The 23,435-nt window shown below is 41.8% G+C and overlaps 1 protein-coding gene across 13 annotated transcripts in view; it reads right to left on the reverse strand.

Annotated features, from left to right (window-relative positions):
- The window catches only part of LOC139390129 (nuclear receptor corepressor 2-like), a 129,834-nt gene that overhangs the window by 93,366 nt on the left and 13,033 nt on the right, over positions 1–23,435 (reverse strand). For all 13 annotated transcript variants that reach the window (XM_071137310.1, XM_071137304.1, XM_071137299.1 and 10 more), the window contains exons 2-3: positions 6,391–6,586; positions 5,254–5,366 (exon numbers count right to left, since the gene is read on the reverse strand). In XM_071137310.1, coding sequence (XP_070993411.1) covers positions 5,254–5,366; positions 6,391–6,495 — 218 coding nt within the window. In that variant the 5' untranslated portion in view covers positions 6,496–6,586. The remainder of the gene's footprint in view (positions 1–5,253; positions 5,367–6,390; positions 6,587–23,435) is intronic.

Raw genomic sequence — 23,435 nt, forward strand, 5'->3', positions numbered from 1 at the left:
GCTCAGGTCCACTTATGAGCAGAGCACAGATCATGCGTGCCGATAGCGCCGCGTTATTGTGGAAGCACTACGCGTTTGTGCCTTTGCCAATCTCCCCCCTCCCCAGAGGAAAAGCTGCAGCTGTGCAGAGAGCAGGGGAGGCTGGGAGAGAGAGGGGGCCAGGGGTAGAAGCTCCATGGCAGGGACGGGGAACTGAGTACAGGAAGAGAGAGACAAAAAGGAGAAAACATCAAACAGATAAAAATGGGATTACCAGTCGACTCCGCAAACTAAACATCAGAGACAACTGTGTTTGATAGTTGATTAAAAAAAATTCAGAGGATAACTTCTACGTGACGCAATAGCCTAGACTGAGTGCTGTGCCTTAGGCAAAACAACACCGTAAGGAAAGGGAAAATATTCCACTAAAGCGTCCTTCAGAGAATTTGTTCAAATAAGGATAGTTCAAGACTAAGGTTATCATCATTAACTTTCCGCATAGAACAAATCAACAGATTCCCTGATCCAAGCACATCACCCCTGCTTGCGCATCCTTCTTTAGACACACCAAGGTCTCCTTTAGCTTTCAAAAGCACTTAACTGAAAGACTAATGCTGAGAAGAAAAGAAAGTTCACTGACAGCCCTGCTCCATTTATTTCAGGTGACCTCGTACAACCTCTGAGACTCCTGGTACACATAGCCCATGGGTCTAGATTAGGCACCTAAACATTTTATTTTAAAGTGGTTTCTGCTGCTCTACAGTAAAAGCCATTATCCCTGATGGGATTTAAGAGGCCAATAGGAAGAAGAGAAATAGTATGTGTGAAAGACTGAAAGTGTATTACAAGCACATAGAGAGGACACTGTTTTGCTTAGGGAATCAAATTGTCATCATGCAGTAGATATTAGAGGTCGAGCAATTAATTAGGGCCGATTTCAAGTTTTCATAACAATCAGAAATCTGTGTTTTTGGGTGCCGATTTTTTGTTTTTATATATACACACACCTTTATTTACCTAGGCAAGTCAGTTAAGAACACGTTCTTATTTTCAATGACGGCCTAGGACCTTGGGTTAACTGCCTTGTTCAGGGGCAGACCGACAGATTTTCGCCTTGTCAGCTCGGGGGATCCAATCTTGCAACCTTACAGTTAACTAGTCCAACGCTCTAACCACCTGCCTCTCATTGCACTCCACAAGGAGCCTGCCTGTTATGTGTATGCAGCAGAAGCCAAGGTAAGTTGCTAGCTAGCATTAAACGTATCTTATAAAAAACAATCAATCAATCATAATCAGTAGTTATAACTACCCATGGTTGATATTACTCGTTTATCTAGCGTGTCCTGCGTTGCATATTATCGATGCAACGCAGGGGGATGATATAACAAAAGCGCATTTGCGGAAAAAAGCACAATGGTTGCACGACTGTACCTAACCATAAACACCAATGCCTTTCTTAAAATCAATACACTGAAGTAAATATTTTTAAACCTGCATATTTAGCTAAAAGAAATCCAGGTTAGCAGGCAATATTAACCAGGTGAAATTGTGTAATTTCTCTTGCATTCATTGCACACAGAGTCAGGGTATATGCAACAGTTTGGGCAGCCTGGCTCATTGCGAACTAATTTGCCCGAATTTTACGTAATTATGACATAACATTGAAGGTTGTGCAATGTAACAAGAATATTTAGAGTTAGGGATGCCACCTGTTAGATAAAATACCGAACGGTTCCGTATTTCACTGAAATAATAAATGTTTTGTTTTCGAAATGATAGTTTCCGGATTCGACCATATTAATGACCAAAGGCTCGTATTTCTGTGTGTTATTATGTTATAATTAAGTCTATGATTTGATAGAGCAGTCTGACTGAGCGATGGTAGGCAGCAGCAGGCTTGTAAGCATTCATTCAAACAGCACTTTAGTGCGTTTTGCCAGAAGCTCTTCGCAAGCACAGCTCTGTTTATGACTTCAAGTCCATCAGCCTAATGGCTGGTGTAACCAATGTGAAATGGCTAGCTAGTTAGCTGGGTGTGAGCTAATAGCGTTTCAAACATCACTCGCTATGAGACTTAGAGTAGTTGTTCCCCTTGCTCTGCATGGGTAACGCTGCTTCGAGTGTGGCTGTTGTCGATGTGTTCCTGGTTTGAGCCCAGGTAAGGGCGAGGAGAGGGACGGAAGCTATACTGTTACACTGGCAATACTAATTTGCCTATAAGAACATCAATAGTCAAAGTAGTCCTATAAATGCTATATTAACTACAACCTAAAACCTCTTACCTTGGAATATTGAAGTTTCATGTTAAAAGGAACCACAACACTTTGTTTTGCATTATTTAAACCAAATTGAACATGTTTCATTATTTATTTGAGGCTAAATTGATTTTTATTGATGTATTATATTAAGTTAAAATAAATGTTCATTCAGTAATGTTGTAATTGTCATTATTACAAATAAATAAATAAAAAATAAAATAAAAATTGCCAGAGTAATTGGTATCGGCTTTTTTGGTCCTCCAATAATCGGTACCAGTGTTGAAAAATCATGATCGGTCGACCTCTAGTAGATATAGCCTATGAGATTTCTATAGAACCTACGCGTGTAGTGACCTGCAATTTGACAGTGATATATCCTACAACAGCTATAGTTTAGGTTTTTAATGATAGAGGAAGGGAGTTATGATTGGACATGTAGGGGCCAGAGCCAATACAGGGCTATAAACAGGTTTCCATCCAACCTTTCTATGCGAGTAAAGTACACCTCGAATAAAACATTTCACAACAGGCCTGATGGTAACAGAAAATGTGTAGGTAAACTTTAGACAAAACGCTATGCTAGACAAGGTTGGATCTTTTTGTGTCAGTAAAATGAATTCTGAGAGAAATGTCGGTGGAAACGCTTTTATTAATATAATAACTATCAACACGCAATGACGTGTGTGGTCCTACCACTACAACTTACTGGGAAAGCATGCGGTTTATAAGGCTACAAATTAAATAATTTGTGATGAACTTCACAGGGTGGTGAAAGTGCAAGGTGATCTTGATGCTCCCAAGAGCTCCCGAGTGGCACAGCGGTCAAAGGCACTGCATCTCAGTGCAAGAGGTGACACTACAGTCCCTGGTTCGATTCCAGGCTGAAATCCAGGCTGGTGATTCCAGGCTGGTGACATTACGATCGATGCTTTACTGCCGTTTGAAAAATAAAAATATGCTGTCTTTTCTCCATAATAATCTCATCAGGAAGACTAGTCTACCCGCACTATATCTGTTAGCTGTTGGCTAGAGCACATCTGTCAAGACCAGAGCAGACACATTTGCTATTTAACACAACAGTTTCTGTGACAAACTGATCGGTAGAGTTGAAAATGCAATAGAAACACATTAAACATTATATTTTAATTTGGTGCATGAACATTTAAAAGAAAAAATACATTGTGTCTGCACTGTCATCACGTTGTGATTTCCTTTATCTGCAACAAGTCTGTTTAATGGAAATACACCACTGCTGGGTAAATGTGGAGATTTTCTTTATGCAGAGTTTAGAATAGTCGCATGAAATCTGTCGCCAACTCGATGGAAAGCTAGCTTATGTCTCTAACTTTTCACTTTGAATTTCATTCCTTATTCATCCTTCTAATATGAATGACTTGTCTCAATGAGGAGGATGCTCAGACGCCAAATATAGCAGAGTGCCTAGAACTATGCTTCTGAAGTGAGTACCTGGCACCCCAGAGGGCAAGAGACTGATGCTTTGCCAAGGACAGATTCACACTATTCAGAATAGGTGTGTGAGAGACGGCAAATTCTCAGGGTGGAATCTCAGCCCACTTGAAGCAATGCTGAGCATTTAGGCCTAATGCTTGACATGGGGACTCACAAGCTGATGCCTCTCCGCAAAACCTGTCAGGATGCTCTCGATGGTGCAGCTGTAGAATGTTTGAGGATCTGGGGACCCATGCCAAATCAATGTCCTCTTGGGATAATGACGAGAACAATGTGGTGTTCATTTGTGCTGACAGAACTAGTGGAGTCCTCTACTGTACCCAGAAAGAAGACAGGGCAGAGAAGTAGTGGTCAAGGAAGGACACAATGCTCCCTGGGAAATGCTGCCTGGGCAGGTTCTTCAATAACAAAGTCCCAGAGAGCCAGTAAGCCTGTCTGACTGATAGTGAAAGACAAGGCACAGCCAGCCACACACAAACGGTTGGCCGCACACTGCTACACATTACACACGCGGGCACACACACTGACACAACTACCATCTGGTGTCGGCCAATGTGTCCCAGTAGAATTCCTGAGGGTAATGCTGCCTAACTCACTTGACATCCTCTTGAGACAGAGCCTCCATTACAACCACAAAGAAAGATGTGCAGGTGGATTTCTAGAGAGGAGGACAGTGAACTAATACAAATGAATAGAAAGACCTCCCGGAGAGCCACTGCTGCACAGCGCTGCTTTGACAGCCAGTTGACCAGTATCCAGTTGACCTCATGAGAAAAAAACTTCACTTCAAGTTGCATCTTGCACTTTCTTCCTAGCTAACATATGCAGGAATATTGGCTAAGTCAATCAACTGAAGAAAAAAACAAAAACACTTTGCACTCGAGGCCTTTCATCTGTGTGATACGCAAACAATTACGCATATACATAATTCATAACCACTCATCAAGATGACTCCTCAGAAAAAGCATGAATATATAATGAATAAACCACTTGGATAGATATAATACCTGACTCTTCTGCGATGCACTACATACATTGTAATGCTGTGTCTGACATGGCTCTACTGTAGAAGGCTACCAATAACCAGGCTACATTACGCTCCAGTCCAGAGCAGCTCAACACCACACATTACAATGGAAAGACATGGGTGTGCCAATTACATTAGGTTTGCGTAAACTTAGTAACGAGGGAGAGGAAAACATATTGGCTCGGAGGGTTAACATTGAGAACTGTGACAGAAAATTGCTGAAGGAAAGTGTTTTGCCTCAAAATGACTTGATTGTCCCTGCTGCTCTGTCTGTCAAAGGATTCCATGAAGATGAAATAAGCATGCCAACACCTGAACACCCATCACACTAGAACAAATTGTGTTCTAGAACAAATTGTGTTCTTAAAAAAATGATTGTAGGTGATGACCAAAGGTGACAGGGGCTTCTAGGAATGTCAGAGATCAAAGAAACCCATGTGTTAAAATACTTGGGGGGGGGGGGTCAGGGTGTGTGTAATCATGTCAAATAGTAGTACAAAGTAGTAGCAGGCTACATACCTCTCATTCCCTGGCTGGAACTCGGACAGTAGAGAGGGTCTGCGGCGGTGGGGCTGAGCCAGGTGGGAGCTGTAGTCCCGAGAGTGAGGGTGATAGTCCGCCAATCCCACATCCTGAAACAAACACAGCAACGCATATGAGGAGAGGACAACTGGAACATAACTGTACGCAAAACAGACAGCAAGACAAGTCTATGACGGCGTGTTTCAACTCTCACCAATGTTTTTTCACTTATTCTCTTTATTTCTCCCTCTACCTCCCTGGACATTACTGTATAATCCTCACTCTCCATTTCCCTCACACAAATGAGAGAGTGGCCTTCTCTACACATGCACCTCTCTCACTGAGCTGAGGGATTGACTGTGGGGAAATGGACCGTCTGTCTACCCTTATCTCCTCCTCAACGTGATGACGAGTTGGAGTGGGGGGGATTAACAAGCAGGCGCAGCTGTGGGGATCCTGGGGGGGTAGCCCTTGGATTCCCTCCTTATAGTAGAGAGAGGCTCAAGCCAACATGGGACATCACGCCACAAGATGAGCGTATGCACTAGCTAGGGGCCTCTTGCGGGAAGTCTACCTCTGATCCTGTAAACCAACCATCATAACCATTATGAAATGAGGGAAGACGTGAGGCCATCAGAGAAACCCTTAACATGATTCCACCATTTAGTTTTTTCACCTTTATATGAGCCCTGCATGAACACATCATTGAACAAGAATTACACTATACATATCTACACAACATGAAAAGCAAACAAAACACTATCATATGAAAACACACATTCTTCCGTAAGAAAGGCTCTATAACATGCGCCCGACTTGCCCTAGAGGCACCAACCATGACATGAACTTTCAACTCAAACATCTAATAAGGGAGCAGGTTTTAGGGTGTCACGCCCTGTGTGCGCACAACAGCGTAGCCTCAGAACGTTACTGTTAGAAAAACACAACCGTGGGCCCCTAGGGTCGTGCTCCCTCCATCGGTGCAGCATAATTCTCTGTTGACAAAATCACTGCTAACGATTGGGAGCCAGGGTAACATCTACAATTATACGCTCAGCTTTTCATGTGAAGGTGCTAAGTACCAGTGTTCCTGGCTTCAGCGAAAACCAGCCCAGAGTTTCCCAGGGCTCTTACCGTGTGTGCCCGTGCCAGCTGCAGTGGTAGACTGGCAGGGTTTGGCAGGTGGCGTGTGTCCACAGCCCTCCGGCCCTGAGGCACAGACTGGGGGTGGGAAGACATACTGGTGGAGCCGCTTCCTCTACAGACAGGAAGTGGGTGGGACTGTAGAGCAGGCGCTGTACATCATGGGTTGGGTCCTGTAGACAGCGACCTGTAGGGAGAAGAGAACAGCAAGGTGAGACACTTGTCTCTTACAAGTCAGGACAGTTGACCAGCCCAAATCAAGCCACTTTGAAGTCAGACATTCTAAATCAGGGCTTTAGGAGTCTTTGGCACGGATATCAGCTTTCTGCAGAACAATAATAGCCTAATCCTTCTAGTAGATTGAGAAGGGTGAAACACTGTTTGGCCACCAGCTTTTTTGGAACAGTTACAGTCAAATGTTTCAGTGCATCCCGGTTTAAGTGTCAGTACATCTCTTCAGCAGCTGCTAGCACTTTCCCTGCTCCTGAGGGAGGGGACTGGGAGATCTTGCACCTGCTTGGCCGGATACATGGCTCCCTGGTCCTGCACACTGAATGGCCTTCTGTCCCTTGCACTGGAGGAGTTGTCTATGAACAGCTAAGTCAAGCAGCTAGTTTATAGCCTCATTCCCAGGGTTTAACAGGGATTTCCATGCACTGTATGTACACTATGTTAAGACATGGATGTTCCAACACTAATTAAGTTTTAACGCCAAGGACATTTCACCAAATGGCAGCAAATGCACTTCTAGTGTGACAGAGATGGATTCAAATGGATTGTGATACAACAAGTGCTCAGTGCTGTGTTTGGTTACTCCCCCACAACCACTTTGTAAAACCTCAGGGTAGTTATTAACCAACATTTCCAGGGATGTTACTCCACCAATACGCATCTGTCCCAGGTTCAAATGTTTAAGATGCAAGTGCATTGGTGTGTGGGACCCAAACCGATCCAAAATGTAAAATGCTTGGTTCAGAAAATCGATTCAAACCTTGCTGGTTCACTAAAATGTTTTGCTCATATTACTTTCTTTCTACATTCCGAAAATACCTCATATTTTGTGACAATTAATGATTTTTTTTTAAAGTAACCTTTATTTAACTTGGCAAGTCAGTTAAGAACAAATTCTTATTTACAATGATGGCCTACACCAGCCAAACCCGGAAGACGCTGGGCCAATTGTGCGCTGCCCTATGGGACTCCCAATCACTGCCGGTTGTGATACAGCCTGGATTCAAACTGAACTCAATGTGTTTCAGTGTCCATATGACCCATTCTGTTGGACCAAACCTCAAATACTAATATTCTGTTGAAACTGCTTGTTGTCAGAGTGGAAGAAGTGATCTTTCATCTTTGTTGCAGTGAGTAGCAGGGGTAGGGGCTTGGTGCCTGCGTGGGAAGGTGTACAGTGCACACAGGACAGAAGGCGCAAAGGAGAGGAGACCAACGAGATATGAGAACAAGCAGACCTAAAAGTTCATAAAAATGTCAAATAAAAAAAACCTGATTCCTGTAATATCACACAATTCAAGCATAGCCAGTATGCAGTGATAATGTATTGGGCCTCATTGCTACAGAACAGCTTTTAATAGGTTAATGTTTTTTTTTTAAGCAAATTGGTGGAGTAGTCAGAAACATCCTTCACCATGAAATCTGAGCGGTAGCTGGTTTGGTGACCACTGCTGTGTCACATCAGAGCCCATGTGTATCCAGGGGTCACATTAACACAGGATTGTGTGTTTCGTGCAGAAAAGGCACGATAAAACACAGAAAAAGATATCTTGCTGCGTTTGTAACATTGTTAATTGCTTGTTATTGCAAATTCTGCTCCGCTTTAGTCAGGGTTTGCTCCAAATCATGAATGGAAAAGGACTAATCGCTTCAGTTGCACTTCTCCGCTCTGATTGATGTGAAGGCTACTTTTCTCCAGTGTAGTTTTTCTCTGGTAGCAAGTTAAAATGAAAGATTAACTTCAAGAAAAACATTAGGAAACGTAGCTAGCTACATTCTCTTTTTATGATATAACAGAAATATAAATGGCTATGCATTGTTTTTACAAAAAATATATCTTGCTTTTTCATTATAAACTGCAAGGCCAAATAGCGTTGCACTTCTATTGTAATCTGATGAAAACTATTTTCTGCCGAATGTGTTGCACTAATGTATTTTCTGTGAAGAAAAACTATATTTGCACGGCCCTTATCACTCTAATAAATAAGAAAAAAAGTGACTTTCAATATTTTAAAAAACGCAGGTGAAATGGTTTAAAAAAACGGTCTGCGTTTTGAACATGCAGATTTCTGAGAGCTAATGCGTCCCCTGGTATCTAGATACGTGTCGAATCGCCCTGAAAGGGAAAGATTCAGATACCTAGAAAAAAACGATTCTGTTATTAAAACAACCGTGTGATCACGCTCTCCGCAACGGAAGTGAGTAAGACCTTAAACAGGTCAACATCCACAATGTTGACCTGGGCCAGACGGATTACCAGGACGTGTACTCCGAGCATGCGCTGACCAACTGGCAAGTGTCTTCACTAACATTTTCAACCTCTCCCTGTCCGAGTCTGTAATACCAACATGTTTCAAGCAGACCACCATAGTGTTCTTGGGCACAGGGACTTAAGTAACTTGCCTGAATGACTACTGACCCATACCACTCACGTTTGTAGCCATGAAACGCATTGAAAGGCTGGTCATGGCTCACATCAACACCATTATCCCAGAAACCCTAGACCCATTCCAATTTGCATACCGCACTAACAGATCCACAGATGATGTAATCTCTATTGCACTCCACACCGCCCTTTCCCACCTGGACAAAATAAACACCTATGGGAGAATGCTATTCATTAACTACAGCCCAGCGTTCAACACCATAGTGCCCTCAAAGCTCAATACTAAGCTAAGGCTAAGGACACTGGGACTAAATAACTCCCTCTGCAACTGGATCCTAGATTTCCTGACGGGCCGCCCCCAGGTGGTAAGGGTAGGTAACAACACATCCGCCATGCTGATCTTCAACACGGGGGCCCCTCAGGGGTGCGTGCTCAGTCCCCTCCTGTACTCCCTGTTCACTCATGACTGCAAGGCCAGGCACAACTCCAACTCCATCATTAAGTTTGCTGATGACACAACAGTGGTAGGCCTGACCACCAACAACAAGACAGCCTATAGGGAGGTCAGAGACCTGACCGTGTGGTGCAAGGACAACCTCTCCCTCAACGTGATCACGACAAAAGGAGATGATCGTGGACTACAGGAAAAGGAGGGCCGAGCATCATCGACGGGGCTGTAGTGGAGCAGGTTGAGAGCTTCAAGTTCTTTGGCGTCCACATCACCAACAAACTAACATGATCCAAGCACACCAAGACAGTCGTGAGGAGGGCATGACAAAACCTATTCCCCCTCAGGAGACTGAAAAGATTTGGCATGGGTCCTCAGATCCTCAAAAGGTTTTACAGCTGCACCATCGTGACGAGTTGCATCACTGCCTGGTATGGCATCTGCTCAGCCTCCAACCGCAAGGCACTACAGAGGGTAGTGCTTAAGGCCCAGTACATCACCGGGGCCAACCTTCCCGGCCATCCAGGACCTCTATACCAGACAGTGGCAGAGGAAGGCCCTAAAAATTGTCAAAGACTCCAGCCACCCTAGTCATAGACTGTTCTCTCTGCTACCGCACGGCAAGCGGTACTGGAGCGCCAAGTCTAGGTCCAAGAGGCTTCTAAACAGATTCTACCCCCAAGCCATAAGACTCCTGAACAGCAAATCAAATGGCTACCCAGACTATTTGCACCCCTGCCCCTACGCTGCTGCTACTCCGTTATTATCCATCCATAGCCACTTTGACAACCCTACCTGCATGTACATAATTACCTCAACCAGTGCCCCCGCACATTGAACCGGTACCCACTGTATATAGCCCCGCTATTGTTATTTACTGCTGCTCCTTAATTATTTGTTTTTCTTATCTCTTACTTTTTTTTTATTGGTATTTGGTCATGAGCTTGTAAGTAAGCATTTCAGTAAGGTTGTATGTGACAAATACAATTTGATTTGATTGAGCGGAAGTCGGTTCTCTAGAGAGAAATCAAATAATTCACGGGAAACCTAGTCAAGAACTACGTGGGACGCTGGGCTGAAGGGAGTTGTAGTTTTCATTAAGCAAATATTCAACCTAGTTCAGCGCAGAAATGCGGTAATTAACTACAATGACCATAATCCATTGCGCTTGTTCTTTCCGGCACGGACTGAGATGGCTACACTTTTATGCCTATTACATTAGGTTAGATGGGTAGACCACATGAATGAGGAATGTAAACAATGACGAGAGGGACAAAGACTGTTTGTGAATGTAGGCCTTATTTACTTAAGAAAAATGAGTAAAATGGTGGTCAGACAGCTCTGCAGCATGCTTAGGCAGGATAGAACATTATCTGGCTGCTATTGCCTGGGCAAAGATGAGATGATGACTTTAAGAAATGAAAAAAGTCAACAAACAAAAACTAAGGAACATACCCAACTGAAAAATTGTATTATTTCATAGTAATTTAATTTTTGCCATTCATGTCTACACAATGTGGAGAGAATGGGATATTTTCAATGTTTTGGCAATTGAATGTTCACCATTTTTGGCTTTGGAATTTCCATTTTTTTGCTTCATTCTTCATTCATTTTTAATCTAAACAAAACCGAACTGTCCTCAAAAAGCACTAACCGTTCAGCATTAGCTCAGGGACAAGATCTCCTATCCTTCATGGTGATGAAGAAATGTAAATGAAAGAGTGGGAAGAGAGGCGTAATCCTCTTACTGTTTTCATGCCCATTACAATACACATTAATGAAAGAAAATAAATTGACGAAACTACTTTAGCTATAGAACACAGCAGCAAATAGTCTATACAGCAGAGAGATTTTGTGAAGCAGTGAGTGTGTGTACAGTACCAAATGCCCTGCAATCAATGATTATTTGTTATTGCAGAGCACACTAACAAAACTGAAAGAGAAAGATCAGGTTTAGATTCAGACGCATTCTCTCTCACACACCCCAGTATTTTTATAGTAATAGGGAGTACTCCTAACATCTGACCTGTGAATCTTGCCAAAAGAGGCATTAGGACACTTGCCATTTCCCTGGGCCGCTGAGGAATGATGTTCCTGGTAACTCAGGTTTCACCACTAATCTGTGTGGGGTGCAGTCTACACATGGAGGGCAGTGCGTATTGGCTGCCAGAAATGTGGCCTAACAACATGTGATGTTACAGTGCCTTGGCTTTGAGCAACCACCCAAACCAGAGCGCTCTCTCACACATACCGTAGATACAAGGCATAAATATTTGCAGCTGTGGAACTGAAAACTGTACAATATTACATGCCAGTAATCGAGAAAATCAAGTAATCATGAAACCCTCCTCTAACCTGCAATATCAGCTATTGAATTCAATTCCAACATACTTTATTATTGGTTCGATTCCAGGCTGTATCACTCCCGGCCGTGATTGGGAGCCCCATAGAGCAGCATACAATTTGCCCAGCATCGACCGGGTTTGGCCAGGGTAGGAAGTCATTGTAAATAAGAATTTGTTCTTAACTGACTTGCCTCTTTAAATAAAAATATATATACACTACCGTTGAAAAGTTTGGGGTCACTTAGAAATGTCCTTGTTTTTGAAAGAAAAGCACAATTTTTTGTCCATTAAAAAATAACATCAAATTGATCAGAAATACAGTGTAGACATTGTTAATGTTGTAAATGACTATTGTAGCAGGAAACGGCAGATTTTTTATGGAATATCTACATAGGCGTACATAGGCCCATTATCAGCAACCATCACTCCTGTGTTACAATGGCACGTTGTGTTAGCTAATCCAAGTTGATCATTTTAAAAGGCTAATTGATCATTAGAAAACCATTTTGCAATTATGCTAGCACAGCTGAAAACTGTTGTAATGATTAAAGATGCAATAAAACTGGCCTTCTTTAGACTAGTTGAGTATCTGGAGCATCAGCATTTGTGGGGTTCGATTACGGGCTCAAAATGGCCAGAAACAAAGACTTTCTTCTGAAACTCGTCAATCTATTCTTGTTCTGAGAAATTAAGGCTATTCCATGCAAGAAATTGGCAAGAAACTGAAGACCTGGTACAACGCTGTGTACTACTCCCTTCACAGAACAGCTCAAACTGGCTCTAACCAGAATAGAAAGAGTGGGAGGCCCCGGTGCACAACTGAGCAAGAGGACAAGTACATTAGAGTGTCTAGTTTGTGAAACAGACGCCTCACAAGTCCTCAACTGGCAGCTTCATTAAATACCAGCAAAACACCAGTCTCAATGTCAACAGTGAAGAGGTGACTTCGGGATGCTGGCGTCTTTGGAAGCTGCCAAAAATGTGCTTTTCTTTCAAAAACTAGGACATTTTGAAGTGACCCCAAACTTTTGAACGGTAGTGTATCATAAATATGAGTTTGTAATATTGATGGGCACCAAAATTATTTTTCAAGTCCATTACTGCTTGATAACTGGTATGTAAAATTGCAGTGTTTTTTGTAAAAAAATAAATAATGATAATTAAATAAACTATGAAATTTATGTAACACACAAATGTATTTCATCTCAATGGTGCTTGAGCTTTATTTTCTGAAAATATGTTGGATGTTCAACACTTATAGACCCAGATTATATACAGTGCCTTGCGAAAGTATTCGGCCCCCTTGAATTTTGCGACCTTTTGCCACATTTCAGGCTTCAAACAAAGATATAAAACTGTATTTGTTTGTGAAGAATCAACAACAAGTGGGACACAATCATGAAGTGGAACGACATTTATTTGATATTTAAAACTTTTTTAACAAATCAAAAACTGAAAAATTGGGTTAAGTTAATACTTTGTAGCGCCACCTTTTGCTGCGATTACAGCTGTAAGTCGCTTGGGGTATGTCTCTATCAGTTTTGCACATCGAGAGACTGAAGATTTTTCCCATTCCTCCTTGCAAAACAGCTCGAGCTCAGTGAGGTTGGACGGAGAGCATTTGTGAACAGCAGTTTTCAGTTCTTTCCACAGATTCTCGATTGGATTCAGGTCTGGACTTTGACTTGGCCATTCTAACACCTGGATATGTTTATTTTTGAACCATTCCATTGTAGATTTTGCTTTATGTTTTGGATCATTGTCTTGTTGGAAGACAAATCTCCGTCCCAGTCTCAGGTCTTTTGCAGACTCCATCAGGTTTTCTTCCATAATGGTCCTGTATTTGGCTCCATCCATCTTCCCATCAATTTTAACCATCTTCCCTGTCCCTGCTGAAGAAAAGCAGGCCCAAACCATGATGCTGCCACCACCATGTTTGACAGTGGGGATGGTGTGTTCAGGGTGATGAGCTGTGTTGCTTTTACGCCAAACATAACGTTTTGCATTGTTGCCAAAAAGTTCCATTTTGGTTTCATCTGACCAGAGCACCTTCTTCCACATGTTTGGTGTGTCTCCCAGGTGGCTTGTGGCAAACTTTAAACAACACTTTTTATGGATATCTTTAAGAAATGGCTTTCTTCTTGCCACTCTTCCATAAAGGCCAGATTTGTGCAATATACGACTGATTGTTGTCCTATGGACAGAGTCTCCCACCTCAGCTGTAGATCTCTGCAGTTCATCCAGAGTGATCATGGGCCTCTTGGCTGCATCTCTGATCAGTCTTCTCCTTGTATGAGCTGAAAGTTTAGAGGGACGGCCAGGTCTTGGTAGATTTGCAGTGGTCTGATACTCCTTCCATTTAAATATTATCGCTTGCACAGTGCTCCTTGGGATGTTTAAAGCTTGGGAAATCTTTTTGTATCCAAATCCGGCTTTAAACTTCTTCACAACAGTATCTCGGACCTGCCTGGTGTGTTCCTTGTTCTTCATGATGCTCTCTGCGCTTTTAACGGACCTCTGAGACTATCACAGTGCAGGTGCATTCATATGGAGACTTGATTACACACAGGTGGATTGTATTTATCATCATTAGTCATTTAGGTCAACATTGGATCATTCAGAGATCCTCACTGAACTTCTGGAGAGTTTGCTGCACTGAAAGTAAAGGGGCTGAATAATTTTGCACGCCCAATTTTTCAGTTTTTGATTTGTTAAAAAAGTTTGAAATATCCAATAAATGTCGTTCCACTTCATGATTGTGTCCCACTTGTTGATTCTTCACAAAAAAATACAGTTTATATCTTTATGTTTGAAGCCTGAAATGTGGCAAAAGGTCGCAAAGTTCAAGGGGGCCGAATACTTTCGCAAGGCACTGTATATTCATGAAAAAAGTGACCCAAGTCTCTCCAGTATGTGAGTACAGTGAGAGAGTGTGAGTGGGAGAGAGAGAGAAAGAAATTGAGCTGCAGTTCCAAAGGTAGACATACTGACTATTCATAGTATGTTGAAGAATTCTAGTGAAGTAACCCTTTTGGACCACACCATCTGCCACATTGAAGAACTTAATGTTAATTGAATTATCACTTCTACCTCTAATCAGCAATCATAGGATTCATTCATGCTCCTTAGATGCCAATTTTCTGTCATGGTCTATGGACCCCCTGAAGTAGCCTTGGCTACCCCCTGAATAAAACTCTAGTTCCACCACTGCTAACTTGCCAACCATGGTCCCGGCAATATCAAAATGCACAAAAATAACCTAAGAAATAGGTTAAATTACCTCACGTAGCCCATTATATTAGGCTATTATATTACTGGGCTATATCAGCCAATAGGTTAGACGTAGTTTGAAGGGAGCATAGTTGGAGAGACTTGCACTTTCTCTTGAGCTATGTTTTATAACAGTTTTTAGGAGTGGGACGATTTTCAGACGGAGACAAGTATGATGATCAATATTAGTTTCTAGGCAATGTAGTAAACTACAGACTAATATTTAGGCTCGCTCACCATGGTAGCCTACGCTCGCTCACCATGGACCATACCCAAGCCGGCTGAGCGCTTGTGCCATCGTGCGCAAATTGATTTTGTACCCCCACACCAAACACGATCACGACAGCAGATTGAAATATCAAAACAAACTCTGAACCAATTATATTAATTTGGGGACAGGTCGAAAAGCATTAAACATTTGTGGCAATTTAGCTAGCTAGCTTGCAGTTAGATCATTTGTCCTGGGATATGAATGTTGAGTTGTTATTTTACCTGAAATGCACAAGGTCCTCCAACAATTAATCCACACAAAAACGGTCAACCGAATAATTTCTAGTCCTCTCCTCCTTCGTCTTTTTCTTCTTTGGACTTCATATGGCGATTGTCATAATTACCACGACGATCGACTGAACTCAGTTCATCTTTCAATCACCCACGTGGGTATAATCAATGAGGAGATGGCAATGGGTATCTGCTTCTATAAACCAATGAGAAGATGGGAGAGGCAGGACTTACACCGCATTCAGCTTCACAAATAGAACTGACTTCTATTTTAGTGCTTGGCAACGCAGACGCTCGTTGGCGCGCGAGCAGTGGGGGTGCAATAATTGAATAACATGTTTACATTTATTTGCAGGACAACAAAAATATTTTCAGCCCAAAATTGTCTGTCTGACCACCCACTCACAACCCGCAGCATGAAAAAGGCAGACTGTGCCGCAATGATCTCTGACGGGATCCGCTACCATTAAGCACAGTGTCTATGAGGAGGTTTAAAACAACCAATGTACTAGCCTCCTTATAAGTAGCTTCTCATTCTGCCCACGGTGTCCTCTCTACATTGATGACACAATGAGGAGCACTACCTGCTCTTCCTTCCTGTCTCACTATCTGCCACAGTGTTGCTTGATTTCACAGTTACACGGTGGCAGCGTTGGTCTGCTGGTGAGGAACAGAGGGGCTTTATGCACACAGATGCCACGAGAACGGCACGCTGCAGTCTCACACCAATGGGCCACGGAGAGGGGAGCGCACAGCAGTCTCCTGGCTGCTTCACTAAATAACTGTCATAATCAATCAGTAATCAGACATGGTCTTGGACCATTACAAGCTAAATCTGCAAAGTCCTGTTCTGAAAGCCCCAAGTATTTATAATTTTCTTAAGATCACTGCCGAGCTTGACTACTCTCTTGGACTTGTATTTAGCTAGCAACGTTAGCCTAGATCACTACAACAAATTCTTGCCCTCATAATATTCATATCAACACTGGTAACAAACATTTCATAAACACGTTGGTGACATTTTTGTTAAATGTTTTAATTAATGTGAACAGTGTCTGAGATTGGCTGTATTCATACAAATGGTCAGATCTGGGAACTTCTTTAAAAACATATATTGTTTAACAGTCCTGGGATGAACTCCTGGTGAAAGAGATGTGGGGGGAAAAAAACACCATCTCCCATAAACCCTGTAATGAGAAAAGAGCTCAACCAAGGCAAAAAAGGCAAACAAGACAGAGGGCTGGGAAAAGCTTTCCTCCTCAGCGGCCTCTCAGATGAACGTAAAGGGGTTTGAAGTCAGTCACAAGACCTTCAGGGAAAAAACATTGAATCAAACTGAGTGAGCCGATACAATGAAAAAGCTTTGACATAAACACAGAGCAAGGCCTTCCAGATGGGAGGCTAAACACATGCACTGGCACAGCTACAGACACCCACAGGCAAGCAACTGGCTCACTGCCAACACTGCTTGAATGAACTCTGTCACCCCACTCTCTTGCTCTATAACTCCTCCTTCTCACTCCCTCGTGCTCTCCAGCTCCACTAGTGCAGAGCTAGAATGAACCTACCTCTGCACTAGGCTACATTTAATCTCTGCATCTTCCAGCCACACCATTTTAGGAATGGCTTTGTGAATGCAAGCACACGCACAGAGACTGGACCTATATAGGCTAGTTCTGCCAAGAAGGAGAGTTGGAGCATGACTTCAAACAATGACTTTATTATTCTGGAAATGTACGCGCCAGTCATATCTGTGGAGAAGACAGACAAGACATGTCAAGCCTTCGAAGAGTGTGCCTGGAATTTGTCAACTTTATATTGATATTTTCTCTAATAGTAGCCAACGTATGACTTGAGGGCATATTTTCAGGAGACAGCTAGAGCTTTGTACTGCCAATTCATAACAATATGAGAGATTAAATAGATGTTCTATTCCATACAAGTGTGTTGACTTTTAAGGCTACATGGAGTTTTGTTTGAACATGAGGCCTTTTCATTTAGGCCTATTTAATCTGTCCTTACATCAGCAAAAACTTTTCTTAGGCTACTTGAATGCATCATCAGGGCTCTACAGTGCAACCATTTTACTCGCAGAAGCCCCTAAGTATTTTGCTGTGCGACCTGGAATTGAACAATTTTTCATTGTGCTCCTAAAATTGTGTGTGAGCCTGCACCTACACGTGCTTCTTGTTAAAAAAAAAGAAGAAAGATCAGAGTAGATCCCTGCATCATGCTATAAACCTACGCCTGTTTATAAATCCAGCTCAGTTGGTCTATACCAGTTTAATGTAACCGCTTTCTGTTATTAGTCATCTATTTCACCTACTTGACTTCATGTATTTATGATCTGGTCTGTTGATGTTCTCTTACACATAGGCCTATTTCCTGTTCCTATTTGGAAAGCCTGGATTACAAATGACTAACAAACAATCAAGCACTGTTCTTAGACATCATCTTTATCTCACACCCAGAATTACACAATAAACTCCACCACAAAGCCAAGCCCTTCAATTCTTACCACTGTGAGAAGGCAGATGAGTGAACTAGTAATGGGCATCAGCCCATCGGTTTGGTAACAGCTTCAGGAGTGTGTTAAGTTAGCCGTGGAGAGCGGAGGGGAGGTGGGCGGCAAGGACTCTCAGGCCAGGAATGTGGCACTCTGTCAGGTCTCATAAGGATTTCTCTCTCCGGACCCTCATTACCAAAGGGCCCTGGCCAACGCGATGGCGTCTCGCTCACACACACACACTCTTGATTGACACGCGGTTACGGCAGAGAACAATGACATGTCCTTGTGGTAATCTGCTCATGTTGTAGTTGCTGATTTAAATCATGGTATGAAGCAACTCTCCAGTCATCTATTTTCACACTCAGGAAATGTGAACACACGAAAGGGCTGACTGATCACGTCACAGCATATCATTGCCTTAATCTCCTTCCTAAGAAACCAACACAATTTTCTTCACTGTTACTGGCAGAGTAACATGGCTTGTTGAAATCCAATAAATAACTTCTTACTGCTGGGCCAGCTAGAATTGAGGGCTTGTTTTGGGTGCTAACCCTGACACACGCTCAAACTCTTACGCTCTCGCCTTTGACATGAAAACAAAGCCATGCGTTTAAGCCATTGAAGGCAACGCCAGACAGAACTGGATACTTTTATTTACTGGATGTGGACAGATGATGGACAGCCTAGTGATGCGAGGCTTGAAACGATTCATTCTTTTTGAACAACTTTTTACTGACTCGAGAGTCGTGATTGGTCATTTGAGCTGTTAGTTTGACCTCGTTAAAAGTATCAAATAATCTTATTGGTATTCCAAGCTATCACAAATTAACATCGTTTGAAGCACACTTTTATCATTCTCAGTCACAAGGAGAAGGAGAACGTGCTGACTGAGATGCATGCTGGCCATTTGGGAGTGAAGCGCATGATTGCTAAAATCAACCTACGCTTCTGACGGGGAATTGTCAAGGTGGAGGAAAGCTGGGCAATTGAAATAACCTTCTGTTTATCAAATCACATTCTATTATATATCAGAAATTATTAAGATTTCAATGAACGTTATAGAAAGCACACATTTCAATGTCACTTTTTGCTTAAAAAGGTCATGAACCCTGTCTAGCCTGACAGAAATTTGAGAGGGAGAAGATTGAAGTTGAAGCCCATCAAAAGTTGTTCACCGTGACACATGATCGGTAAGCGGTCCCAATTCAAATTGCACCCGGATAAGTTGTTTTGCCTTAGTTGACCACAGCAGAATTCAGTATTATAGAAAGTGTGTGTGTCAGTATCCTTATAAATATAAAATCTGCATACTCTGACACAGATACGGGTAAGAATAAAGTCATCTTCCCTCTAACACTTTAAATGTTAGGGGTGAATCTCATCAGACCCTTCACGAAATCCAGGAATGGCAACAGCTGGTGTCTGGCGGCGACTGATCACTTTACCAAGTGGGTGGAGGCAATACCCATTAAGGTCAGTAAAGGAAGACTACGTGCTGAACTCTAAATTCCCTTCTGTAACACATTAAAATAGATTTTTCATTCTGTATGGATACCCATCCAGAACGAGACTGGCGAGGCCACCTCCAAGGAAATGGACATTTTTTACACCCACGGTTCTCGGTCATGACCACTAGAACAAGGTACGGATGTTATAGGTTATATTCTGTCACCAATGGTTTGTTTAATATTTTTTTTACAATTTGTTTGAGTTTTTCCATTTCAATAATCTTACATTGTCAATAGATATCACTTTCCTAGCCCCTCCAGGTTTGATGAACTGACCAACCAGGCCCTCAAGACTGCCATGGGCAAGTCCCTTCATTTGTACCAGGAAGGGTGAGAGCTAATTCTCTGCACACAACAGCAGCATCCAGGCCTCTACCGAGTAAGGACTGGAGCCACAGCTGTTGACTGAGGTAAACAATGCAATTGTATATACAATTATAGTATCTACAGCATTCTATAGTGACTTGGTGTTGTTTGTCTATTGCTATTTTTGTATAACGTACTTTCAGATCACTGAAACCCCACCTGATGTGGTGGAAGTTGTCAAACCAGATCAGAACGCCTTCGAGACCCACAAAACTGAGAAGGTTTTTGAACAGGAAAAAAATATTGTTTGCTGTTAATTTATTTTTCTGGCCCTCCAAGAGGTATGTAAGAAACGTATTTGTAATATGAAATATAAATTGCATTTATTCCTGTTATCAATCAAGGTGAGCCTGAACAAGGCGCAGGAGAAACAGGAGACCTACCAGAGCAGAATCAAGAACGGGACGAAGTGCTACGACATCCAGACAATTGGTTTGGAAGAAGGACGAAAGGAAGGCGAGACCTGGGAAACCTCACTGTTCTTTCGCTCCTAGCTGGGGTCACCATCTGTTAACCTCTCTGCGCACGGAACCCGGTAGCAGGATGAAATTCGACAACATACGGTGATCGCTACATAAGTAGTCATATTAAACATTCATGAAAATACAAGTGTCTCACATGTTTCGAAAGCCTAGAATCTTGCTAATCCAACTGCGTTGTCAGATTTAAAAAAGGATTTACTGCGAAAGAATACGATGCGATTATCTGAGGACAGAGCCCCATAAAAAACAACTATTTCAACCAGCACAGGCGTAACAAAATCACAAACTGCAATAAAATAAATTGTTTACCTTTGACGATCTTCCTCTGTTTGCAATCCCAATGCTCATTGTTATACAATGAATGGTCTATTGTTTGATAAAATCCATTTTTATAGCCTAACACGAAACATTTTGTGAACCGCTTGTGTAGTGAATTCCGTCTCATTCCATTTTCGACAACACATTCGAGGTAGATACACACACAAAACGTGACTTTTCCGGTCATGTTTGGTTTCATTGCAATCAACTGGTTTGTTTGTAACACAACCAAACCTGATGGGTCATTTCACGGGACGTATTGACTGAAAGAAACCGATTTGAAGACAACAAGTAATGACATCATTGTGCACCAATGATTTGCCCGCTGTTTTGTTGATTGACTGCATTTTAACCCAATGACCACTGATCGTCTTGAAATCTAGCTGGGTAGATAGCCAATGAGCTGAGGTAAACGGCAATATGTAATGTTTATGTGTTGGAAGACCAACCCATGTAGTAAACTCCGGCGTAAAGAGGTTCATTCGCCATTGACAATTCATACCGGAAGGAGCAACGCATGTTGCGCACAGCGTTGTTTTGGTAAAGCGCATATTCAGCTGTTTATATATATATATATCAATCAGTATGGCGACTAAGTCAGGAAAAGCTAAATCTAAGTCTAAGAAATTGATCAAGGACGATTCATTTAGCGATTCCCAAATGGAGGAATATTTTTTGAACGGAGAGGACATCGTTTTGGACTGGTAAGTTCTTCTTATGCTAATGCCGTTGTTTGAAATTAATAATAGAAAATATTATTTGTGAAAATGAAATAGCCTATTTGAGGCTGTTGAGGGGAGGGCAGGCCCACAACAATGGCCAAAGTGAAATGGAGACAGTAGATACAGCTGGTCTGTTGTAATATAATAAAAAGACAGTAGATCTAGCTGGTCTGTCATAATATAATAGAGACAGTAGCTCTAGCAGGTCTATAATAATATATTCAACCTTATGTTCCCTGTACTCTATATATATCCGTTTATTATACCTGTTGATACAGGGCTCATGTGTGAAACTATTCTAACTGAACATTTTCTTTCACAGAGACACTTACTCCGAATGGGAGCCCCCGGTGCCAAGGTGTCCATCCCCCACTGAAGCTCAGGAGGTTCATCCACCTCCTGCCACAAGTGGTGTTCATCTGCCCAAATGTATTTCTGCAGGCATGGATGTGCTATGGCACCTGGCATCAGCAGCATAATATTGTGTAGAGTTGAAAGTGTTCTTTTGTAAATGTATATATTTTTTCATGTTTTTTCTCCATTTTTTGGGGCGGTGTGTTAGAATACCATTTTGGTATTTTGTACATATTTATTCCATTCAAAATGTATAACTTCACCAATTTGGCCACTTGGGTACATTTGGGCTACTTGTGTGGGACACCTGGGTGACTTCATGATAAATGTCATGTAGCACACTCATTTTGGAAGTTATCATTCCGAAACTTTGCACAAGTACTGGTGCCCTCTTATATTTCTCACTGAAATTGTCCGCATCATCCTATCTGAATGTTTGTTTTATCTTGTTCATTTTAAAGATGATACAACAATAAAAAATAAAAAAAAACATATGTTTTTTTCATTGTATTATCTAAACCAGATCTATTGTTATATTCTCCTACATTCAATTCACATTTACACAAACTTCAGAGTGTTTTCTTTCAAATGGTACCAAGAATATGCATATCCTTGGTTCTGTGCCTGAGCTACAGGCAGTTAGATTAGGGTATGTCTTCAGGCGAAATTGAAAAAAGTAGGGGGTAGCTCTAAGATTAAGGTGAATATAAAAATAATAATAATTTTAACAATTATTTAAGAAGAATCGCTGATAACTATTTGCATTTGCACACAAAATAACATAGTTTTAGTTTCCCTAACACCGATTTTTCTTATAAAAACGTATAATATGCTGAGCTTATAAAAAATGCTGAGATGACAAAAACCTCTTCAATTTACCTCTCCAAATGACTTTAGGAACATCGACTGTCCGAGCCCCCACAGGAGGTATCCCATCCACCCGATGTCCTCCATTATCAACCACCCTCCAACTTTTTATTACATCATCTACAGCTACTGTTATTGTCATGTCATTATCTGCTAAGAAAGTGTTCTTGCTCTACCATACTGGTACCATACATAATATGAGATACACAGATTAACTAAAAACACGAGCACAGCAATCACTCAAAACAAAGAGAGCAGCAGTGCCTGGACTTTGCAGTCTCCCTTCAAGTCCCCCTTCTGAGACTGGCTGCCTGTTGAGAACAAGTGACAGGCAGAACCTCCCACCCACACAGCAACCACCCACTCCATATTCCACACCAGAATTCAGTATTTTAGTCTACCATTGCCATGTGACGGTACAACAAATCTGTGAAAATAAATTAATAACACTATTGTACCAAAAAATATCTAAGTTTATGTATTACAATCTTAAATATTGCCAGGTTGGTTTTCACAGCTGTTTGAAGTTGAAAGGTATACTTTGATGGTATTTATTTTCTCCACATTATTCATTGTTGTATCCTAGGACCTACAATAGATACAAATATATTCAACCACAAAGGTGCACTAATGAGAAATCATAATAGAGGACTACTGAAATGATATTATTTCAGTGTAGACATGGGAAGGGCAGGTTCAAATAAAAACAGTATGAATCAAGCGAATTTG

This window comes from Oncorhynchus clarkii, chromosome 30 (assembly GCF_045791955.1).
Source record: "Oncorhynchus clarkii lewisi isolate Uvic-CL-2024 chromosome 30, UVic_Ocla_1.0, whole genome shotgun sequence".
Classification (NCBI taxonomy): Eukaryota; Metazoa; Chordata; class Actinopteri; order Salmoniformes; family Salmonidae; genus Oncorhynchus; species Oncorhynchus clarkii.